The sequence below is a fragment of the Anabrus simplex genome, chromosome 1 (genome assembly GCF_040414725.1).
Source record: "Anabrus simplex isolate iqAnaSimp1 chromosome 1, ASM4041472v1, whole genome shotgun sequence".
NCBI lineage: Eukaryota > Metazoa > Arthropoda > Insecta > Orthoptera > Tettigoniidae > Anabrus > Anabrus simplex.
This window is the reverse complement of record NC_090265.1, coordinates 1,080,491,806-1,080,510,840: the sequence shown is the minus strand read 5'-3', so window position 1 is coordinate 1,080,510,840 and position 19,035 is coordinate 1,080,491,806. Positions and strand designations below refer to the sequence as shown.

The window sequence follows — 19,035 nt, the reverse complement described above, 5'->3', positions numbered from 1 at the left end:
ACCCATAAGACGGTCAAATACCGATAATCAAGAAAAATAAATGACTGATCAGAATTACCCCACTCCATGGGGTAACACCGATCACCAATTTTTATTTATTTTTTCATTATTATCGACTACTTACGATTCTTTGTTACGTCAAATAAAAGCTAAAGAATCATAAATCTTATATATTTCATTTCATAAGTACTACGTAAATAACGCAGGGTGTATCCGAAAAGTCAAATAAAAGCTAAAGAATCATAAATCTTATATATTTCATTTCATAAGTACTACGTAAATAACGCAGGGTGTATCCGAAAAAACCTTAAAAAATGATCGGAATTACCCCATTTGATGGTACTAGAAAAGAAAAAGAGAAAAAAGTTGGAAGGACAATTACAAGAAGAGCAATATTGATTCTGATACAGAGGATCAACACTGGATACCATTTTCAGTATAAGACAGTTAATGAAAAAAAAAAAAAAAAAAAAAAAGGAACAGAGAAGAGATATGGTGATGACATCCTCGATTTAAAAATGTATAGGGTATCCAGAGTAAAGGGATGGAAAGTAATGCAACAGTAAGGATTTAAATGACTATGGAATGTGTATGTGGGAAATTGGGAATGAGATTTGTAGATCCTATTAGGTGGGTCGGAGATAAGGATCTACACACAGATGGCCTTCACTTGAACAGCAAAGGTACACAATTCCAAGTCTTGCTCTATCTTGTGTTCAGCCTTTGTTATCTTCATCAGTAGTCTGATGAAATATAAATATTTATGTGTGAAGTTTTGTCTTAAGAGGACATAAAATATATAGTATTGACTAGATATTAAAATTATACAAAATTTTGTAAGGACTTTTAAGTCAGTCGCCAGAGTGTCTGGCATCGTGCTGATGAGACGGTTATATGCTTATGCTTCACTGCCTTTCACTTCATGGAACAGTAAGATATCTGCCTTCAGTTGAGGTTGATCTTTATTTTATCACAACTGCAAGTCTCTGAAGCAGTCTTGTTGTGCTAAATGGGTTAGATGAGTGTTGGCTGTGCCCAAGGTAAGGTAGTGGGACTGAGCCTGCCACAGTTTGATAGCATGTGAAGAGGTGTCACTCGTGGAAAGCCGAAAAGCTTCAAAGCTCATGTCAGTAGAGCTACCTATACATAAAGGAACTCTTGCAATGCAAAATATCTAGCTCCTCGGCATCTTCATAAACATTTGGACATAAAACAACATTATTAAAAACAGCCTCAGATGCCCTAGATTTACAATGATGTTCTATCTGTGAGGTGAATCAAGTTTACTATCAGCATTGCTCTCCAAATATCTTCCTAAATCTGGCTGCATTCAAACCGGCCTCATGTTCAGAAGCATTCTCAGATGACCTACATGCAGGCTAGTGTTTTAAAGCTTTGAATGATGATTTTCCAAGGAAAGCTTGTTTTATAGGGGCCATAGTAAAATACACCAACTCTTAAAATTGATACAACCTACCCACTGACAATAAATAACTTCCACTTAACCATACCATGCGACTTAATTGGAAAAATCATAGATTGAAACAGAAAAATACATAAAAGAAAGAGTGCATAATATCACTCAACAAAAGGAGAGTAAGTTTCACAATTAATACTCCCATATATATATATATATATATATATATATATGTGCAGAAATTAAGACAGTTGACTATAATTGATGCCTCTCTTGCCTTCTGTCCAACAAACTACAAGTTTAAAGGAATGATGGCAAAAATTATGTAACGTTACTTTTCTGCTGGCAAGCAGACTGAGACATTGCCATGGTAACCAGAAGATTCACTGTCAGTCTGCAAGGACATTTATTACTCGACACAGAGCATGAAATCTCCAGAAAGTAGTAATGTTCTCCATCATTTGAAAAGTATATTATGTACGTAATGGTTTAAAATGAAGGGGCATCTCACATATAGTCTACAGATCTTCCAGAAAATGAATAATGTATGAGAAATATCAAATAACTTTTTCGGTCTTCCTATAAACCCCCCAGTCTATTCAGTGATTTTAAAATCATATCCATATCAAAATTTGCTCCTGGATGAGTAGACTTTAAATATGCATATTTATCTATCCACCAGTTTTCTCGTGATGGTGCGAGAAACAAACTAACAAACAAACAAACAGACAAGAAATCTAAAAACCACTCATACGATCTTGAGTTGAACTAAAATGGATAAATACATCAAAATATAGCAAAATACATGAAATTACAGACAGCGGACCCTCTACAACTTTATTTTTATATAGGTTAAATACGTATAATGTGGATATAACGTATTTACACGAATAAACCCCGCATAATAAAAAAAAAATAATTTTGAGGCACGAAATTGGGGTGCGGGTTTTATTTGCATCCAGGTTGCCAACACGCTCCTGGCTCACCTAGTTTTTGATGCTGAGTGTACAGTTATACTTTGTACAACCGTAGATGGAAGAAAACAGTTTTTTTAAATAGCACCGTATTTTACAGAGTAATTTGAATTAAAAATTTCTCCACGTCATGATAGAACGCGTCTTCCGGTAGTTTTCCGTACTTTCACTCACTTCAGTGTGTCTATAGTGTGTTTTATAGTTGAAAATAGAGTGAAATTATAATTCTTTTATATTCAGCATTCTAAGGAACACCACAATATCACGTAGCAGGCAGTATGCGGAAAAGCAGAATCCGTGAAAACTGGCAAGGGTTGGCTTTTCTGAATTATAAGATGGCTGTTAATTTGAAATCACATAATTGGAAGTCCGATTTCTGTATTACAAAGACTTCGAATTAACAAGGTTCTACTGTATCGCAAAACTAACATCAGATTTCTCCAGTGTGGCTATTTCAAGTGTTTACATTGCACAAAAAGAACCACCGGTCATGTTACCATGTTACTGTCCAGTAAAAAGAGACCACATGTGAGAAGTGTTTTAGACGTGGAGTGTGACGAACTTGTAAGTAATTTAGGAGAGGATTCTAGTGATTCAAGAGACAATGAATCTTCCCATCTACAGGGAATCGAGCCTGTAGCTAGTTCAGATTAATGAAATACCTGTCACGTAAGTAGACCTACTTGCTCATTTTCATAGAAAATATATTTCATAGCAGTGATAATGTATTTTTATCATCTCAGGCAAAGCAGCTACATCCATAAATTTAAATGTTCATATTTGCATAAAGACCACGTGGACCTCACGGAGTGATACGAAATGTTTGTTTATGCCTACGTTACTCTTTCGACGGAAGGAATTTTAGTTCATTTAATTTTTTTTTTTCAAAATAAGCCTTGCAAAAATTAGGGTGCAGGCATTATTCAACAGCGGGGATTATTTGGGTAAATACGGTATTTTCTATGCCTACGTTACTCTTTCGACGGAAGGAATTTTAGTTCATTTAATTATTTTTTTTCAAAATAAGCCTTGCAAAAATTAGGGTGCAGGCATTATTCAACAGCGGGGATTATTTGGGTAAATACGGTATTTTCTATGAATCAAATCTGGCATGTGATACTTTCCTATAAATCATACACTGTTGAAGAATATCACCATACTGTCTATATGTTTGATTTCATTCTTGTAGTTCCTATCTCTACATTCTACTGTTAATTTCTCTTCTTGTATTTGAATCCACAGTTTTTAAATTACCTATAAGTTAAACATTCTATTTCTCTTCTCAGAATATTCTTTTGCATACGCGTCATGTTTATTTCATACTCTCTCTTGTAAGACTAATCTCATAATTTAATTTCATGACTAAACATATTAGCCTGTATTATTTTCCACTGTAATAACAATTTATTGTATTCTTGTTCGGAATCCTACAATCTGAATTGTGTAGTTCATTGTAGTCCTCAGTTTTTATTTGTTTGTGTTTAATTAACATTGAATAGTGAAATTTTTATTTCTATTTATGAACATTGTAACTGGATTAAAGCTTGTTATGTTCATCATTCAATAAATAAATACATAGATATTGTGAGATGGACAGCAGAAGAATGGTATGGTGGTAAATGAGATGAAAAGTAAGGATGTAAGTCTCAACATGGTGAGAAATCCTCTCACTTTTAATTACCATGTTGATGGGGTGATAGTACCTCAAGGAGATCACTGTAAGTAAGAGGAGTGTTAAGAAAATGTTGCAAACTTTGGGCTGGGAAGACATGTGAGTAAGGAGATGAGCTTCTTGACTGTGTGGTATGTTCCAATCTGTCAGTGAAGAGATGGTGTGGAATGAAATTATTAGACAAATAAGCTTGAACTTTCAAAGGTAGGAAAGATCATAATAAGAAGATAAATTTGGAATTATAGAGAACAGATTGGGGCAAATATTCATGTATAGCAAGAAGAATTAGGGACTGGAATAATTTATGAAGGGAAATGTTCAATAAATTGCCAAGTTCTTTGAAATCATTTAAGACTAGGTAAACAATTGATAGTGAATCTGCCACCTGGGTGACAGCCCTAAATGCAGATCAGTTATTGACTGGTTTATTATTATTATTATTATTATTATTATTATTATTATTATTATTATTATTATTATTATTATTATTTTAAGATTTGATGATGTATTGTCAATATTCTGTCTACACATTGTTTTGTCCCTTAAAACAATAATCACCACTACCATCTCCAACATCTTCTGTCTTTCTTTAACATCGTCATGTTCTGGTTAGATATGTACACTTTACTTTAATAAAAATCTCATATTTTGTAAGTCCAATTTCATATAGTCTATTATATTTTCAAATGTACGATATTTATTATTTTTTTACCAGGTGAGTTGACCATGCGGTTAGGGGTGCGCGTTGTGTGCTTGCATCTGGGAGATAGTGGGTTCAAACCCCACTGTAGGCAGCCCTGAAGAGAGTTTTCCATGGTTTCCCATTTTCAACCAAGCAAATGCTGGGACTGTACCTTAATTAAGCCCACGGCTGCTTCCTTCCTATTCCTAGACCTTCCCTATCCCATCATCACCATAAGACCTATCTGTGTCGGTGCAACATAAAGCCACTTGCGAAAAAAGTTTTTTAACAAATGTTTACACTTTTTACCATTTTTACCATTCTGTCGAGTTCTGTGAAAAATTATCAAAATTTAATCTCAAGCATAATCACATAATGGTATCTTATGATATTACCAATATGTGTTCCAATATTCCGATAAATAAAACTGTCAAGATTATTAAAATGAATCTTTTAAAACATAGTAACCTGAACAAATGCAAAATAGATAATTTCATGAGATTGTTAGAATTTGTGCTTAACAATAACTATTTCACCTTCAACAATAGAATATATCACCAAAAGGGCCTAGCAATGGGTGACTTGATTTCGGGTATTCTAGCTAATATTTGTATAGATGATTTGGAAAATAACAAAATAATCAATAATATCAATGGTCTTCAATTATGAATAAGATTTGTTGATGACACTTTTGCCATTATAGATACATGGAAAAATGATAGTCACAATGTACTAGCATCCCTTAATGAGCTTGACAATGATGTCAAGTTCACTAAGGAAGATGAAGTCAATGGTTCTTTGAACTCACTATAAGAAATGATTCCTTACATCTGCAATCCCATAAACAGGCTGCATTTTTTAGTCTTGTCTATAGAGCGTTAAAGATCCCGCTTACAACTGAAAACCATAAGAGCTAAATTACATCAAGGATTTAGCCAGAATTAATGGATATAATCCATTGATAATTAATAAAATCATCAACAAGATAAAATTAAGAACTGCAGGCAAGTTGATCCTGGACAAGCCCCCCCAAAAAAATTTGCTGCTTTTACTTACACGAACCCAGGCTTATTTCAAGTCACTAACTCACTAAAGAAATATGATATCAATATCGCTTATAGAACCCGGTACACAAACTGTAATATATTCTACAACTCTAACACAGTTAACATCAATTACAATAAATTCTCGAACTTTGGTTTTCTTATATCGGACAGACTGGACGTAGCTTTCCGAACGGATACCTTGAACATTACAACACTCAAAACACAACAAGTATTCCACCATGAGCACCCATATGGAAGAGACTGGTCACAGTTTTACGACAATTGAAAAAGATCTTCAAATCTTAAAATATGTTAATAAAAGTAAACTGATGACAGAGTTTGAGAACACCAACATATTTTTAGACCAGCACTTTAACGGCAATCAAAATTTAAATGTCACTTCAGAAACTAACCAATAATCGAAAAAATTCCAGAACTACTTTCTCTTTGCAATATAAATAAAAATAATTTTATGAATATCTTTAATTATAAAACCGCTAAAAACATTCCTTCTGTAACAACAGCTACTGTTCCACCATCCCTTCGTGTTATGTCCTCTCCGCGTACATCTGACCTGCCCAAGGCATTGGCCGCACCGCTTCCCCCTCCTCACATGACTCACTTCCTGCCTCCACATATACATACGTATACAATACTAGAAGCATAATAAGGCTACTCGCCAGTTTGCTTCACGCAGCCAAGGCTAGCTGACACCTCATACCAGCTCCAGAGGTAAGCCCCTTTTTCAATTTTTTCCTTTTCATCAATTCAACTTTCATTCCCCCTTTTTTTCTTTTTTAGATTCCAAACTCCAATACGCGCCATTATCTGCTCTCTTTCACCTAAGGATTGCTAGAGTTCCCCTCTGTTCAAGATTGTCGTAAATTATAAGGAGTCCACTATTTGGTGTTCCACGTCACATACAGTTTCCTAGTCTTATTGCTAGCACATGCATATTGACTAGCTCAACTTGAACTCTTGTGGTATCAAGATTGTGTCTCTCCTATGGAATTCACAAACATTGGTGTTCACGTTATACATAAACCTTAGTCTGTATTGCTGTTATGTGCCTTTTGACTGGTTCAACTTGGAAATGCGATCATTCAAAGAACCCTATTTTAACTTAATTTTTAATCAATTTGAAGGAATTCCAACCTCATAATTTTTTATTTAATCCACGCTTCAGCATTGGTGGTACATTTTAATTCCACAACGCCTACTGTCATACTTTAGCAACCCCATGATTGTTTTTATTTTACAGATTGTTTATTGTTAAGCATTTCACGATAAACATTTATTTTGCACATATTTTGTTACATTCACAAGTCTATTGTTTATAATGTGTTGATCATTGATGATCACTCTTTTATTACGACACGGTTGCTCTTTTGATATGAGGATACTGTTTTGACCATTTTTAAACCCAGGGCCCTGACCTATTCTTTGTGCATTAATGGCTGATGATGTTCGCTATGCCTAACGAAACATGACCCATTATTTAAGATACTTCCTGATTATACTACAATCCAATGAGTATATTGTAATGTATTAAATAGCTGGTTGTAAATAAAATTTCAATTTAGGTATAGCCCAAATAAGCAAGTAATTTTAATTGCTGAAACATTGTACTATTCAACAGCATTGTCACTGGCTGTAGTCAATATGACTTTGAACACTCAATCTGCAAGAGTTTATCCATATATTTCTACATGATCACTTAATAACTATGAGATAAGCATGTCATCTTGGCATCTGATATACATTTTGGAAGTAACTTTTTGGTTATTCACCCATTTAAACACATATATGACAGTAAATAATGACTCCTTCATAATCTGATTAATCATTTTTATTTTTGATGTTCACACAGAATGACCATTATTAGCCTACACACTGTAGATAAAAATAAATCTTACCACGAATGTTGTAGATAAAAATGGACTTAAAATGATGACTGGCCCCTGTGTAATGTTTCGACATACTTCTGTTAGAAGAAAAGAGTTCTCATCTGGAACAGGAACATAACACAATGTTATCACCTAGAAGAAAGAGGATCTTAATGAGACATTCAAAACATGGACAACCACTGATACTTTAGGATTTAGCTCATCACTGATTAATATATATGAGTCATCTTTCTATCACATGGCTGGTAAGATTTCTACTTTTAACTAAGTTAACTTATGACAGCACCATGTACACATTCAAAATACATTTCTTTTCTTCTTTTATCAGTAAACAAGATGGCTAGTCACAGAGAATTGTTAACAATCCCACCCATATAAACATTTACTATTTTAATGACTTAATAGCTTCTGAATCAAAAAGAACACTTGTACTGCTGCCCTCTGGTATGTGCCATATGAGTGGCCTGTCTTCTAGCTTAGTTGGCACAATGATTTCTTTTGTGAGTTGACTAAACATCCTTCAACATCAGTAACACAAGCTTGACTCATTGTACATTTGTGTTTTCCGCTTTCATTTAGGAGCGAGCCCGTTATCTCCAGCTTTGCTTTGTTGGAACACCATGCTCACTGAATTTTCTTTGGAATACCCATTGTGTTTCATCAGAGAATTTGTCTTCCAATACATTTTCAGCACAAAAACGTGCTGTCAAAGGGAGAACTGCATGTTTATTATATGACGATGAAAACTAGAAACTGTGAACTACATAAGTTAATTTATGCAGTAACAGCCAATAACAGTCAACAATAGAGTACAAATAAACATTCTCCCTGAGCCGCTGAGATCATAATATTCAATTTCAAGTTTATAATTATATCCATAGGGAAATTATACAGTAACTCAATGGTAAAGATTTATATGAATCGCCCTGTATAATCAGATGTTTTATTCTTTCTAAATGATCATAATGGTATTATCACTTGTCTTAAAGCTAGGCGATAGAGCAGCAGTAGTAGTTGTAGTAGTACTGTAACTGTGAGATGGACAGCACATGGTGGTATGATGATAAACAAGTTGAAAAGCCAGGTTATAAGTTTAAGCAAGAGAAGTCCTCTCAGTTTTAATTACTGTGTTGGTGGGGTGCAAGTACATCATGGAGTTAATGTACGTACCTAGGTGTTAATATGAGGAGAGTTCAATGGGGTAATCACATGAATGGGAATGTAAATTAAAGTTATGTATCTCTTTATACGGTTATGAAGGTATTTAGCAGTTGTAGTAAGGATGTAAAGGAGAGGGCATACATATCACTGGTAAGACATCAATTAAAGTATGGTACCAATGTATGGGATTACTAGATTTGAGAACTGGAAAAGGTCCAGAGGAAAACAGCATGATTTGTTCTGGGTGATTTCTGATAAAAGAGCGGTATTATGAAAATGTAAACTTTGGGATGTGAAGACTTAGGAGTAAGGAGTCAAGCTGCACTATTAAGTAACATATGCTGAGCAGTCAGTGGAGATATGGAGTGGAATTACATTAGTAAATAAATAAGCTTGAATGGAGTTTTTAAAAGTAGGAATGATAAATTCAGTGGACAACAAAGTGGAACACATATTTGTTTCTAGAAAGATGAATTAGGCATTGGAAAAAATTACTAAAAGACATAGGTAAGTGTCCCCCTTCTTTAAAATTGTTTAAGAAAAGACTAGATAAACAACTGATAGGAAATCCGCCACCTAGGTGACAGCCCTAAATGCAAAAATAAATTTATTTATTTATTTATTTATTTACTTACTTACTTACTTACTTACTTACTTACTTATTTATATTTATTTATTTATTTATTTATTTATTTATTTATTTATTTATTTATTTATTTATTTATTTATTTATTTATTTATTTATTTATTTATTTCATCTAGAACAAGGAACACTACTAATGTTACCATCTAGAAGAAAAAGGACTGTCAAAACATGGAAACAACTTAGTTTCCAGGGTACAGGGAAATATTGTCTAATGAGATACAAAATTGGCTATCAATATGATTGCATAAATAATATCATCCATGCCATTGTCCTAACAGCACTAAAGGGATCCATCAGGATAATTAAACACCAAGTTATACACTAGAGTCTCGTTAATCCAAACTCCGTTAATCCGAAAGTCTGGTTAATTCGAACTAAAATATTAAAAAAAAAAAAAAAAATCTCCTAATTGAAATGAAAGAACTTATTATAGAATGAAGATTTACTTGCATTTTATTAGTCATATTTTACTGGAATAATTTAACGTTATGTAAGGAGACGAGTTATAACCTGGTTTTAATCGTTTTTTCCTCTACAGGTTCTTAACTACCCTACTGTAATTTCTTACAGTGTTTTATTAATGTAACTGCTAAAGAATGGACATTTCAAATTACAGTATGTACTGTATTGTGGAAACTATTTTTCTCACACGGTTGAGGCGCTGGCCTTCTGACCTCAACTTGGCAGGTTCGATCCTGGCTCAGTCCGGTGGTATTTGAAGGTGCTCAAATACGTCAGCCTCGTGTAATAGATTTACTGGCACGTAAAAGAAATCCTGCAGGACTAAATTCCGGCACTTCGGCCTCTCCGAAAACCGAAAAAGTCGTTAGTGGGATGTAAAGCCATTATTATTCTTTAAAAAAAAATTAACAAATGCAATGGCTGTTATTTTGCATGTAGGAACGTGGTATGCTAATATTAGCATCCTGGAATACAAAAGTTACTATTTACATTATAGTAATGTCAGTTATCCATTGCTCTGAATCTTGTGTCCTGAATAAGAGAAGATATCGAGTTCTAATTTTATTTTAGGACCTATTACAGTAAAAATTACTTGGAGATTTAGCAGAGGTAATTTAAACATCATCTGCATGAAGCCAAAATAATGTTATAACATTAAATTGAGGTGGATGAATAAAGTGGTGTTTACGTACTCGTACGAGTAGTTACAATAATATACCAAATCCCGGCACCTAGTCATCTCTGGAAACCATAAAAGTAGTTAGCGGGACGTAAAAACAATAGCATTATTATTAGAAGATATTCTCCGGTTAATCCGAAAATTTCGTAATCCGAACAGACTCCGGTCCCAATTAGTTCGGATTAACGAGACTCTACTGTACATAGAAAGACGCGAACATGAATAGGAATATAGAAAGGGATAAACATAATGACAGATCTGCATCAGATGAGGAAACAACAGAAAGTAGAGACCAGGACAAATATGAAGACACAAAAAGACAAGGATAATCTCCATATATAAATGCACTGCTGTATTCACATAGTCTGGCTTTCTCTCCAACAATCCCAGTTCTTGCACATCCATCTCTTCTCAGCCTCCAGTGACCCTGTTCCTCTTTCCCAGCTTTCTGTTCCTCCTCTTTTCTGTCATTGGCTTTATTCTACCATGTTTTTCTACTCATGTTCCTGTTTCTTGGTCTGACTTTCACTTGTTTGTTCCTTTCCATACTGATCTTGCAGACACCATTTACATTCATCCTCACGTTAATGCATTCAAGTGCCACAAATCACACTACTTCCTTTTTTTTTTTTTGTATTTGTATTTCATTTCCTTTGTTCATAACTGTTGAAGGTTATTATTTTTAAATTTTGTGATAATATTCTGGATCCTTATGGTTCCCTATAATTTCAGGCAGATTAACAAAAAAGAAAATGGTGTTATTTCATGCAAAATGCTTGGAGCATCTTGGTTATATTTAATGCATATGAGGAGTCCTCTTATTTTGCATCTCAAGACAACCATCACCAACAACTTGTGATGTCTATCAGTGACTGATATTTCTCTTGATGTGAGCACAGAGTAAGGGAAAGATGCACATGTGCTGTGCATGTTTGGTAGAAACCAGATATTAGCCTTGAGTTATTGAAATAGAAAACTCTTCTAGGATGGCTGAGAATGGAATTTTAATTTTAACCCTTTGTCATTCCAGTTGTTATAGAGAGGCTAAATACATTTAGACCCTCAAATCAATTCATGCTAGAGCTCAGAAATTAAACTGGGTTAATTAGAAAGGTAGTTTATTAAGATGATTGCCATTTAAATGTTCAACTCAATCATTATCAAAGAGATAAATATAATGCTGGAATCCTTAGGGGAATGTAGGTTAATCTAACCTGAATTTTTAGCACTATAAATAGATGTTTTGGTGTTTCTTTCTGCCATAATACTATATATGAATGGAAGTCCAACATTCAGTTTATAGTATTCTTTCTCTGTTCAATTTCTATGCACCTGTCTTATACGAACATTTATCGCATGTACCAATTATTAACAATATTCACAATAGTTATTTAAGTTATTCCTAATTTTGTATACGGCATGTATCACAAATTATGAAATTATGGAACGATTACAATAAATAATACCCTCTCCCTAATCTATGATTTTGAGATAAAGGGAGACGGGTATCTTGAATCTTGAATCTTGAATCTAACCTGAATTTACTTATTTATAGAGTCAAATATTTCTGAATTTGATTTACTTACCATTGATAAAACTAGCTATCCCCTCCCATGAGGATGAATACTGTCAGCAAGTTCATGACTGAATTGGTCATTTGGATTTGTGTACTTACCTACATAAGCATACAGCTTTGTTCCTCTATAGAAACAAGGACTGCTGATGCTATAACCTATGATAGCATTTGATATGATTATAGCAAATGTCTGATTCCCAGGGTTTGTATTTGTTCGTCTCCATTCACAGTACAGTGGTCTGATATTATCTCTGGAAGCTGATAAAGAAATTGTTCCAGAATCTTGCAGTATATCACCTCCACAAACTGAAAAGAAAATATTACAGTTATTTAACAATGTTTAGCTTGTAAAGGAGTTTACAAATAATCTGTATAATATAAAGCCTGACAATAAGTTAATACAATGAAAGACTTTAGAAATTAGAAAAGAAGTAAAAATTAACTACATTTAATTAACATTTTTATGAGTGGTTATTGGTTAGAATAAATAAATAATTCAGAATAAAGAGATTTCATAACAATGTTCATAACTTTTATCTATTTAGAATGGAGAGTAGCTTTTAACAGTATCTTAACACAAAGGCCTCCATTGATAGATACCTACATATTTGAACATTTTTATCCAAGCCAATAAAATTAATCTCAATCTATTTCAAACCAATGAATACAATAATAAGTTAACTTAGCACTTTAATTTTATACATTTTTGGCTTATAACATATTAATTAGATATTTTGAGCTTATATGTTCCACTAACTTCTTTTATTGTTTTCAGAGATGCCGAGGTGCTAACATTTTGTCTTGTAGGATATCTCTTATGTGCTAGTGTATCTATCATCTTGAGGCTGATGTATTAGAACACACCTTCAAATACCACTGGACTGAGTCAATCTGAACTGAGAAGGTCAGCACTCTACTGCCTCTGATAATCTTTCCCTGCAGCTTATCAAAATTATTAAAAATTACATTTTCAAAAGTTACCTTGTATTTACAAGAATTCTTAGAGCAGTAAACTACATCCAGAAGTGAAATGAAATGGCGTATGGCTTTTAGTGCCAGGGACATGTTTGGCTCGCCAGATGCAGGTCTTTTGATTTAACTCCCGTAGGTAACCTGCGCGTCGTGATGAGGATGAAATGATGATGAAGACAATGCATACACCCATCCCCTGTGCCAGCAAAATTAACCAATTATGGTTAAAATTCCCGACTCTGCCGGGAATCAAACCCGGGACCCCAGTGACCAAGGGCCAGCACGCTAACCATTTAGCCATGGAGACGGACACATCCAAAAGTATTTCATTGCAATATTATACATAAATGAATTAAGTAGGGTCATCTCAAGAGGTAACAGAACAGATGTTGGCTGAAAAGGAGTGAGGCAAGGCTACAGTTTGTCCCCCTGCTTTTCAATGTTTATATAGAACAGGCTCCAAAAGGAAATAAAAGAGGAATTTGGAACGGGAATCACAATCCAAGGAGAGGAAATCAAAACCCCGAGATTTGCCGATGATATCGTTATTTTATCTGATACTGCAGAAGATCTAGAGATATGCTTGAATGGTATGGACAGAGTCTTGGATAAGGAGTACAAGATGAAAATAAATAAGTCCAAAACAAAAATAATGGAGTGCAGTCGAACGAAATCAGGTCATGCAGGTAATATTAGATTAGGAAGTCTAAAAAGAAAGTAGATGAACATTGAAATGTCGTATAGCTTTTAGTGCCGGGATGTCCCAGGAGGGGTTCGGCTCGCCAGGTGCAGGTCTTTCTATTTGACACCCGTAGGTGACCTGCGCGTCGTGATGAGGATGAAATGATGATGAAGACAACACATACACCCAGCCCCCGTGCCATTGGAATTAACCAATTAAGGTTAAAATCCCCGACCCGGCCGGGAATCGAACCCGGGACCCACTGAACCGAAGGCCAGTACGCTGACCGTTCAGCCAACGAGTCGGACGATGAACATTGTTACTTGGGCAGTAAAATAACCAACAATGACAGAAGTAAGGAGGACATAAAATGCAGACAGCATAAGCAAGAATGGTCTTTTTTAAGAAAAGAAATTTGTTCACTTTGATAAAGGAATTAGAAAGATTTTTTTGAAGACTTATGTCTGGATAGTGGCACTGTATGGAAGTGAAACAATAACGATAACTAGCTCAGAAAGAAAGAGAATAGAAGCTTTTGAAATGTGGTGTTACAGAAGAATGCTGAAGGTGAGGTGGATAGATCTAATCACAAATGAAGAGATACTGAATCAAATTGGCGAGAGATCATTTTGGCTAAATTTGACAAGAAGAAGAGACAGAATGATAGGGCACATCTTAAGACATGCAGGTCTTGTTCAGTAGTTTTTGAGGGAAGTGTAGGTGGTAAAAATGGTAGGGGTAGACCAAGGTATGAATATGACAAGCAGATTAGAGCAGATATAGGATGTAATAGTTACGTAGAAATGAAAAGCTTAGCACAGGATAGAGTGGCATGGAGAGCTGCATCAAACCAGTCTATGAACTGATGACCCAACAAAACAACAACAATGTACAACTGTACACACATCATCAAGTCACCAACTTAACTGATCACAACTGATTGTGAATTTCCATCCTGATCTGATTCAAATTGCAGGTTGGGAATTTCCTTTTGAATGATGTGATGCAATCAAGTATGCAATTTGAGTTCAACAGGAGGGGAGGGATGATGTAATTAAAGCCTACAACCTACAATGAATGTGGGGAATTACCTCAGAAGACTTGGCAATACTGACTGACAATCAGGTTCATTGCGTTGATATTTTAGTGCTCGTGCATGCATGTCCCAGTCCAGCTGCCGGCCAGTTAATACACAGCTTGGGGATTCACCAAATTATATCCACCCTGTGACGCATAAGTTTATGTAACGTTTTGGGAGATAGTAGGCTTGAACCCCACTGTCGGCAGCCCTGAACATGGTTTACAGTGGTTTCCCATTTGCACACCAGACAAATGCTGGGGCTCTACCTTAATCAAGACCACGGTTGATTTCTTCCCACTCCTAATCCTTTCCTGTCCCATTGTCACCATAAGACTGTCTGTGTCAGTGCAACAAAGCAAATTGTAAAAAAAAAAAAAAAAAAAAAAAAGTCATATCTGTAAGTAGGTGATGTTTAGATATTACATCAGTACAAAATATGTAAATTATTTTTACATTGCATAATTTAATTTGGCTCAGAATATGCTCACTGGTTTCATTTCAAGTATTCAGGTACACACACTATAGAATGGCTCTGTGGACCTGTTAGTTATGCCCCTGAGTTAGAAGTGGAGTGGTGAACTGACAGAACATTATACCAAACCTAGAATGATAGGGAAGGACTCAATAACTGTAGTTATAAGCACAGGGTGTTGTCAGCGGTAAAGAGTTTGGAGAGGAGTGGTGGACAGATAGAATGAAATAACAGGCCTAGAATGAGACTGAAGGGCTCAACTACAGAGGTCACTGAAGGAGGGAGTGACTGAGGAGTGGTGGACAAACAGAATGAAATTGCAAGCCTAAAATAACATGGAAGGACTTAATAGCAAAAATCACTAAAGCTAGGGAGGGTCACCAGCAGCAAGGTGTTTGAAGGGAGGGGTGGACAGACGGAACAAAATAGGATCAACAGTAGTACATTTTCTAGAGAAAAAGGTGGACAAACAAAATGAACAGAATGACAGGCTTTGGTACACTACCCTATTCAGAGGCAATCTGAAAATGAGAATCAATTGAGAAAAAGATTACTCAGAAAGGAGAAGAGAGAAAACTTGGGGAAGATAATACCATTATTTTGTTCAACGATCAACCAGAGAGAAAATATTCATGCTGTTAACTGTGTTGTTGTATCTTCAAGCAGATGTCACTATTTGTGTACACACCGTCTGTGTAGTATTATCCATGGTATGGTGTTGTTCTCTTTGTTTTCTCTGCTATTGTGTTAAGAAATATATGTACTATACACAAACTATAAAACAATTGCAAACAATATGTTGAAATGATTTCAAGCTCTGGGCTGCAACATGAGTTCAAAACTCCACTTCTTGAATGATCGTCTAGACTATTTCCCTGACAATTTGGAAGCTCTAAGTGATGAGAAGGATAAAAGATTCCACCAGCAAATAAAGGAAATGGAAAGAAGATACCAGGGATGGTGGAATATTGCAATGTTGGCTGACTACTGCTGGTGCTTGAAAAGGGGAACTACAAAACATGGCTATAAACATCAGTCAACACAACCCTTATTCCAGTCAAAGAAAAAACGTTTTCCTTCAAGTGGTGCTTTATACAGGTATAGTATGTAGGTAGTCTGTTTTATGATGAACACGTTTTTTCTTCTAGAACAATTGGCTTTCCGTTGCACCGACACAGATAGGTTTTATGGCAACGATGGGATAGGAAAGGGCTAGGAGTGGTGTGAAAATGGTAAACCATGGAAAATCTTCTTCAAGGCTGCCAACACTGGGGTTCGAACCCACCATCTCCTGAATGCAAGTTCACAGCTGCACGCCCCTAACCACAGGGTCATCCTGCTTGGTGGTTTTTGTCTATTTTACAGTGCACTTTATTAGGTAAAACCTAACTATTATGACATTAGTTTTGTATACTGTAAGAATCCCAGACTCTGGCACTGAATTCAGCAAGTTAAATTTATTTACCATCACCTATAACATCTCAAACCTCAGAAGTCATTTACCTATTAAATCAATTTTCTTTTTTCCTGATTTTTAAGGGGTATCAAAATTTAGTGGAATGTGATCAAAAGCATGATATTAACATAAATGATGCAGCTGTTGTGAAAAATACTTATGTGATATGAAAAAAACAGAAAGCAGATTTGAAATCAGCACGAGATATATTAATGTTTGTTTATAGAATCTTTATTTTTCCAGATCTTTTAGGAGTATCAGAATCTAGTAAAATGTGACCAAAATCATGATTTTACAGGAAATGATAAGGCTACTGTGAAAAATCCTTATGCGATATGGAAAAAGCAGAAACAAATTTGAACTTAACACAACTAAGCTAGGTATGAAAATGAAATGAAATGAAATGACATATGGCTTTTAGTACTGGGGGTGTCCGAGGACAAGTTTGGCTTGCCAGATGCAGGTCTTTTGATTTGAGGCCCGTAGGCAACCTGTGTGTCGTTATGAGGACGAAATGATGATGAAGGCGACATATACATCCAGTCCCCGTTCCAGCTGAATTAACCTGACCCTGTCGGAAATCAAACCTGGGATCCCTGTGACCAAAGGCCAGCACGCTAACCATTAAGTTACGGAGGTTCATTCCCTGACCTATCGCTTAAGATGGAACGACGTAGGATATGTATGTATGAATCAGAGGAGAAAATTATATTTTGCAGACTAGTGTAATCTAACATGTTGCACTGTTTTTATCTCATTCACACTTACTACTTATTCAAAGCCTGGCAGCTGACCACATGTTACTACTTCATGCTGAACCACAGTAAAATCTCTGATATCTGGACTAACATGGTGCCGGGTGATCCAGATAATGCAAAACAGGGATATCAGAGATCATCATTAAAATACAGCTGAGTTGATACAAACAGTTCTAAGTTTTATTTCATACATAACTAGCACTTACCCGCGGCTTTGCTTAGGTGGATTTCATAATTTGATCAAAGTAATCGTTTCTCGGCATTGTACTAAGACATTATCCGAAAATTCCTAAAGTAGAAAAACTCACCCAAAAAGTGTGTTTCATTTACACCAGAAATTATTTGTAAACCATGTTTGTGGTATTACCTTTTGGAGCAAAGACAACCATTTGACATAGAAGTGTACATGTGAGCATGTGAGGAACAGTCTTCTCTCAAGTGGAAAAAATAAATACATGTTCTTTTATTTTTAAAGGAGATTCCAAATACTTATTTCCACATCTGTCACATCTACACATATGTATCCCCATAAAAATAATTTAACACCATGATCAGTCCTTCCCCCATCCAAATACAAATACAAAAATACATGTTTCTTTATTTTAAAGCAGATTCCAAATACCGTACCAATTTTCACGTCTGGATTTTCCGAAAACAAAAAACTACGTGTTTCATTATTTTTAAAGAAGATTCCAAATACCAGTTTTCATGTCTGTACATCTGTAACACCTTCAGTTTTTGAGATAAATGTATACTCATAAGAAAAATTCAAAAAATGCAACTTATTCTTCACTTCTTTCCACCCCTCTCCTGCCTTAAGTGGACATTCGGAAAACAAAAAATATGAGTTTTTTTTTTTAAAGGAAAGGAAATTCAAAATACCAATTTCCACGTCTGTAACAGCTTATTTTCAACCCCCCACCCCTTACGTTGATTTTCCGAGAAAAAGCAAATGCGTTTTTCTTTATTTTTAAAGGAGATTCCAAAAACTAATTTTTGCGTCTGTAACATCTTCAGTTTTGAGATATAAGTATCCTCCTAAAAGTAATTAAATTCTTTTTTCAACTTCCCCCCCTTCCTACCCATTCAGTTGATTTCCCTCTCCCTAAAAGTGCATGTTCCTTTATTTTTAAAGGAAAATGTAAATACCAATTTTCACGTCTTTAACATCTTTAATTTTTGAGATATATGTACTCTCATAAAAACAAAAATAATTCTAATTTTTCAATTCATTCAGCCCCTAAAGTAGATTTTTCAAAGACAAAAGAACATATGTTTCTTTACTTTCAAAGAAGATTCCAAATACAAATGTTTATGCCTCTAACATCTTCTGATTTTTAGATATGTGTATACCCATAAAAAGAATGCAACTCCTTTTTAATTCCAGCATGT

General features: G+C 35.0%; 1 protein-coding gene across 1 annotated transcript in view; it reads right to left on the bottom strand.

Moving 5' to 3' along the window:
- Window positions 1-19,035, bottom strand: part of Cubn (Cubilin) — an 882,604-nt gene that overhangs the window by 261,549 nt on the left and 602,020 nt on the right. The window contains exons 48-49 of the mRNA XM_068225286.1: window positions 12,322-12,528; window positions 7,708-7,799 (exon numbers count right to left, since the gene is read on the bottom strand). Of these exons, the coding sequence (XP_068081387.1) occupies window positions 7,708-7,799; window positions 12,322-12,528 (299 nt within the window). The remainder of the gene's footprint in view (window positions 1-7,707; window positions 7,800-12,321; window positions 12,529-19,035) is intronic.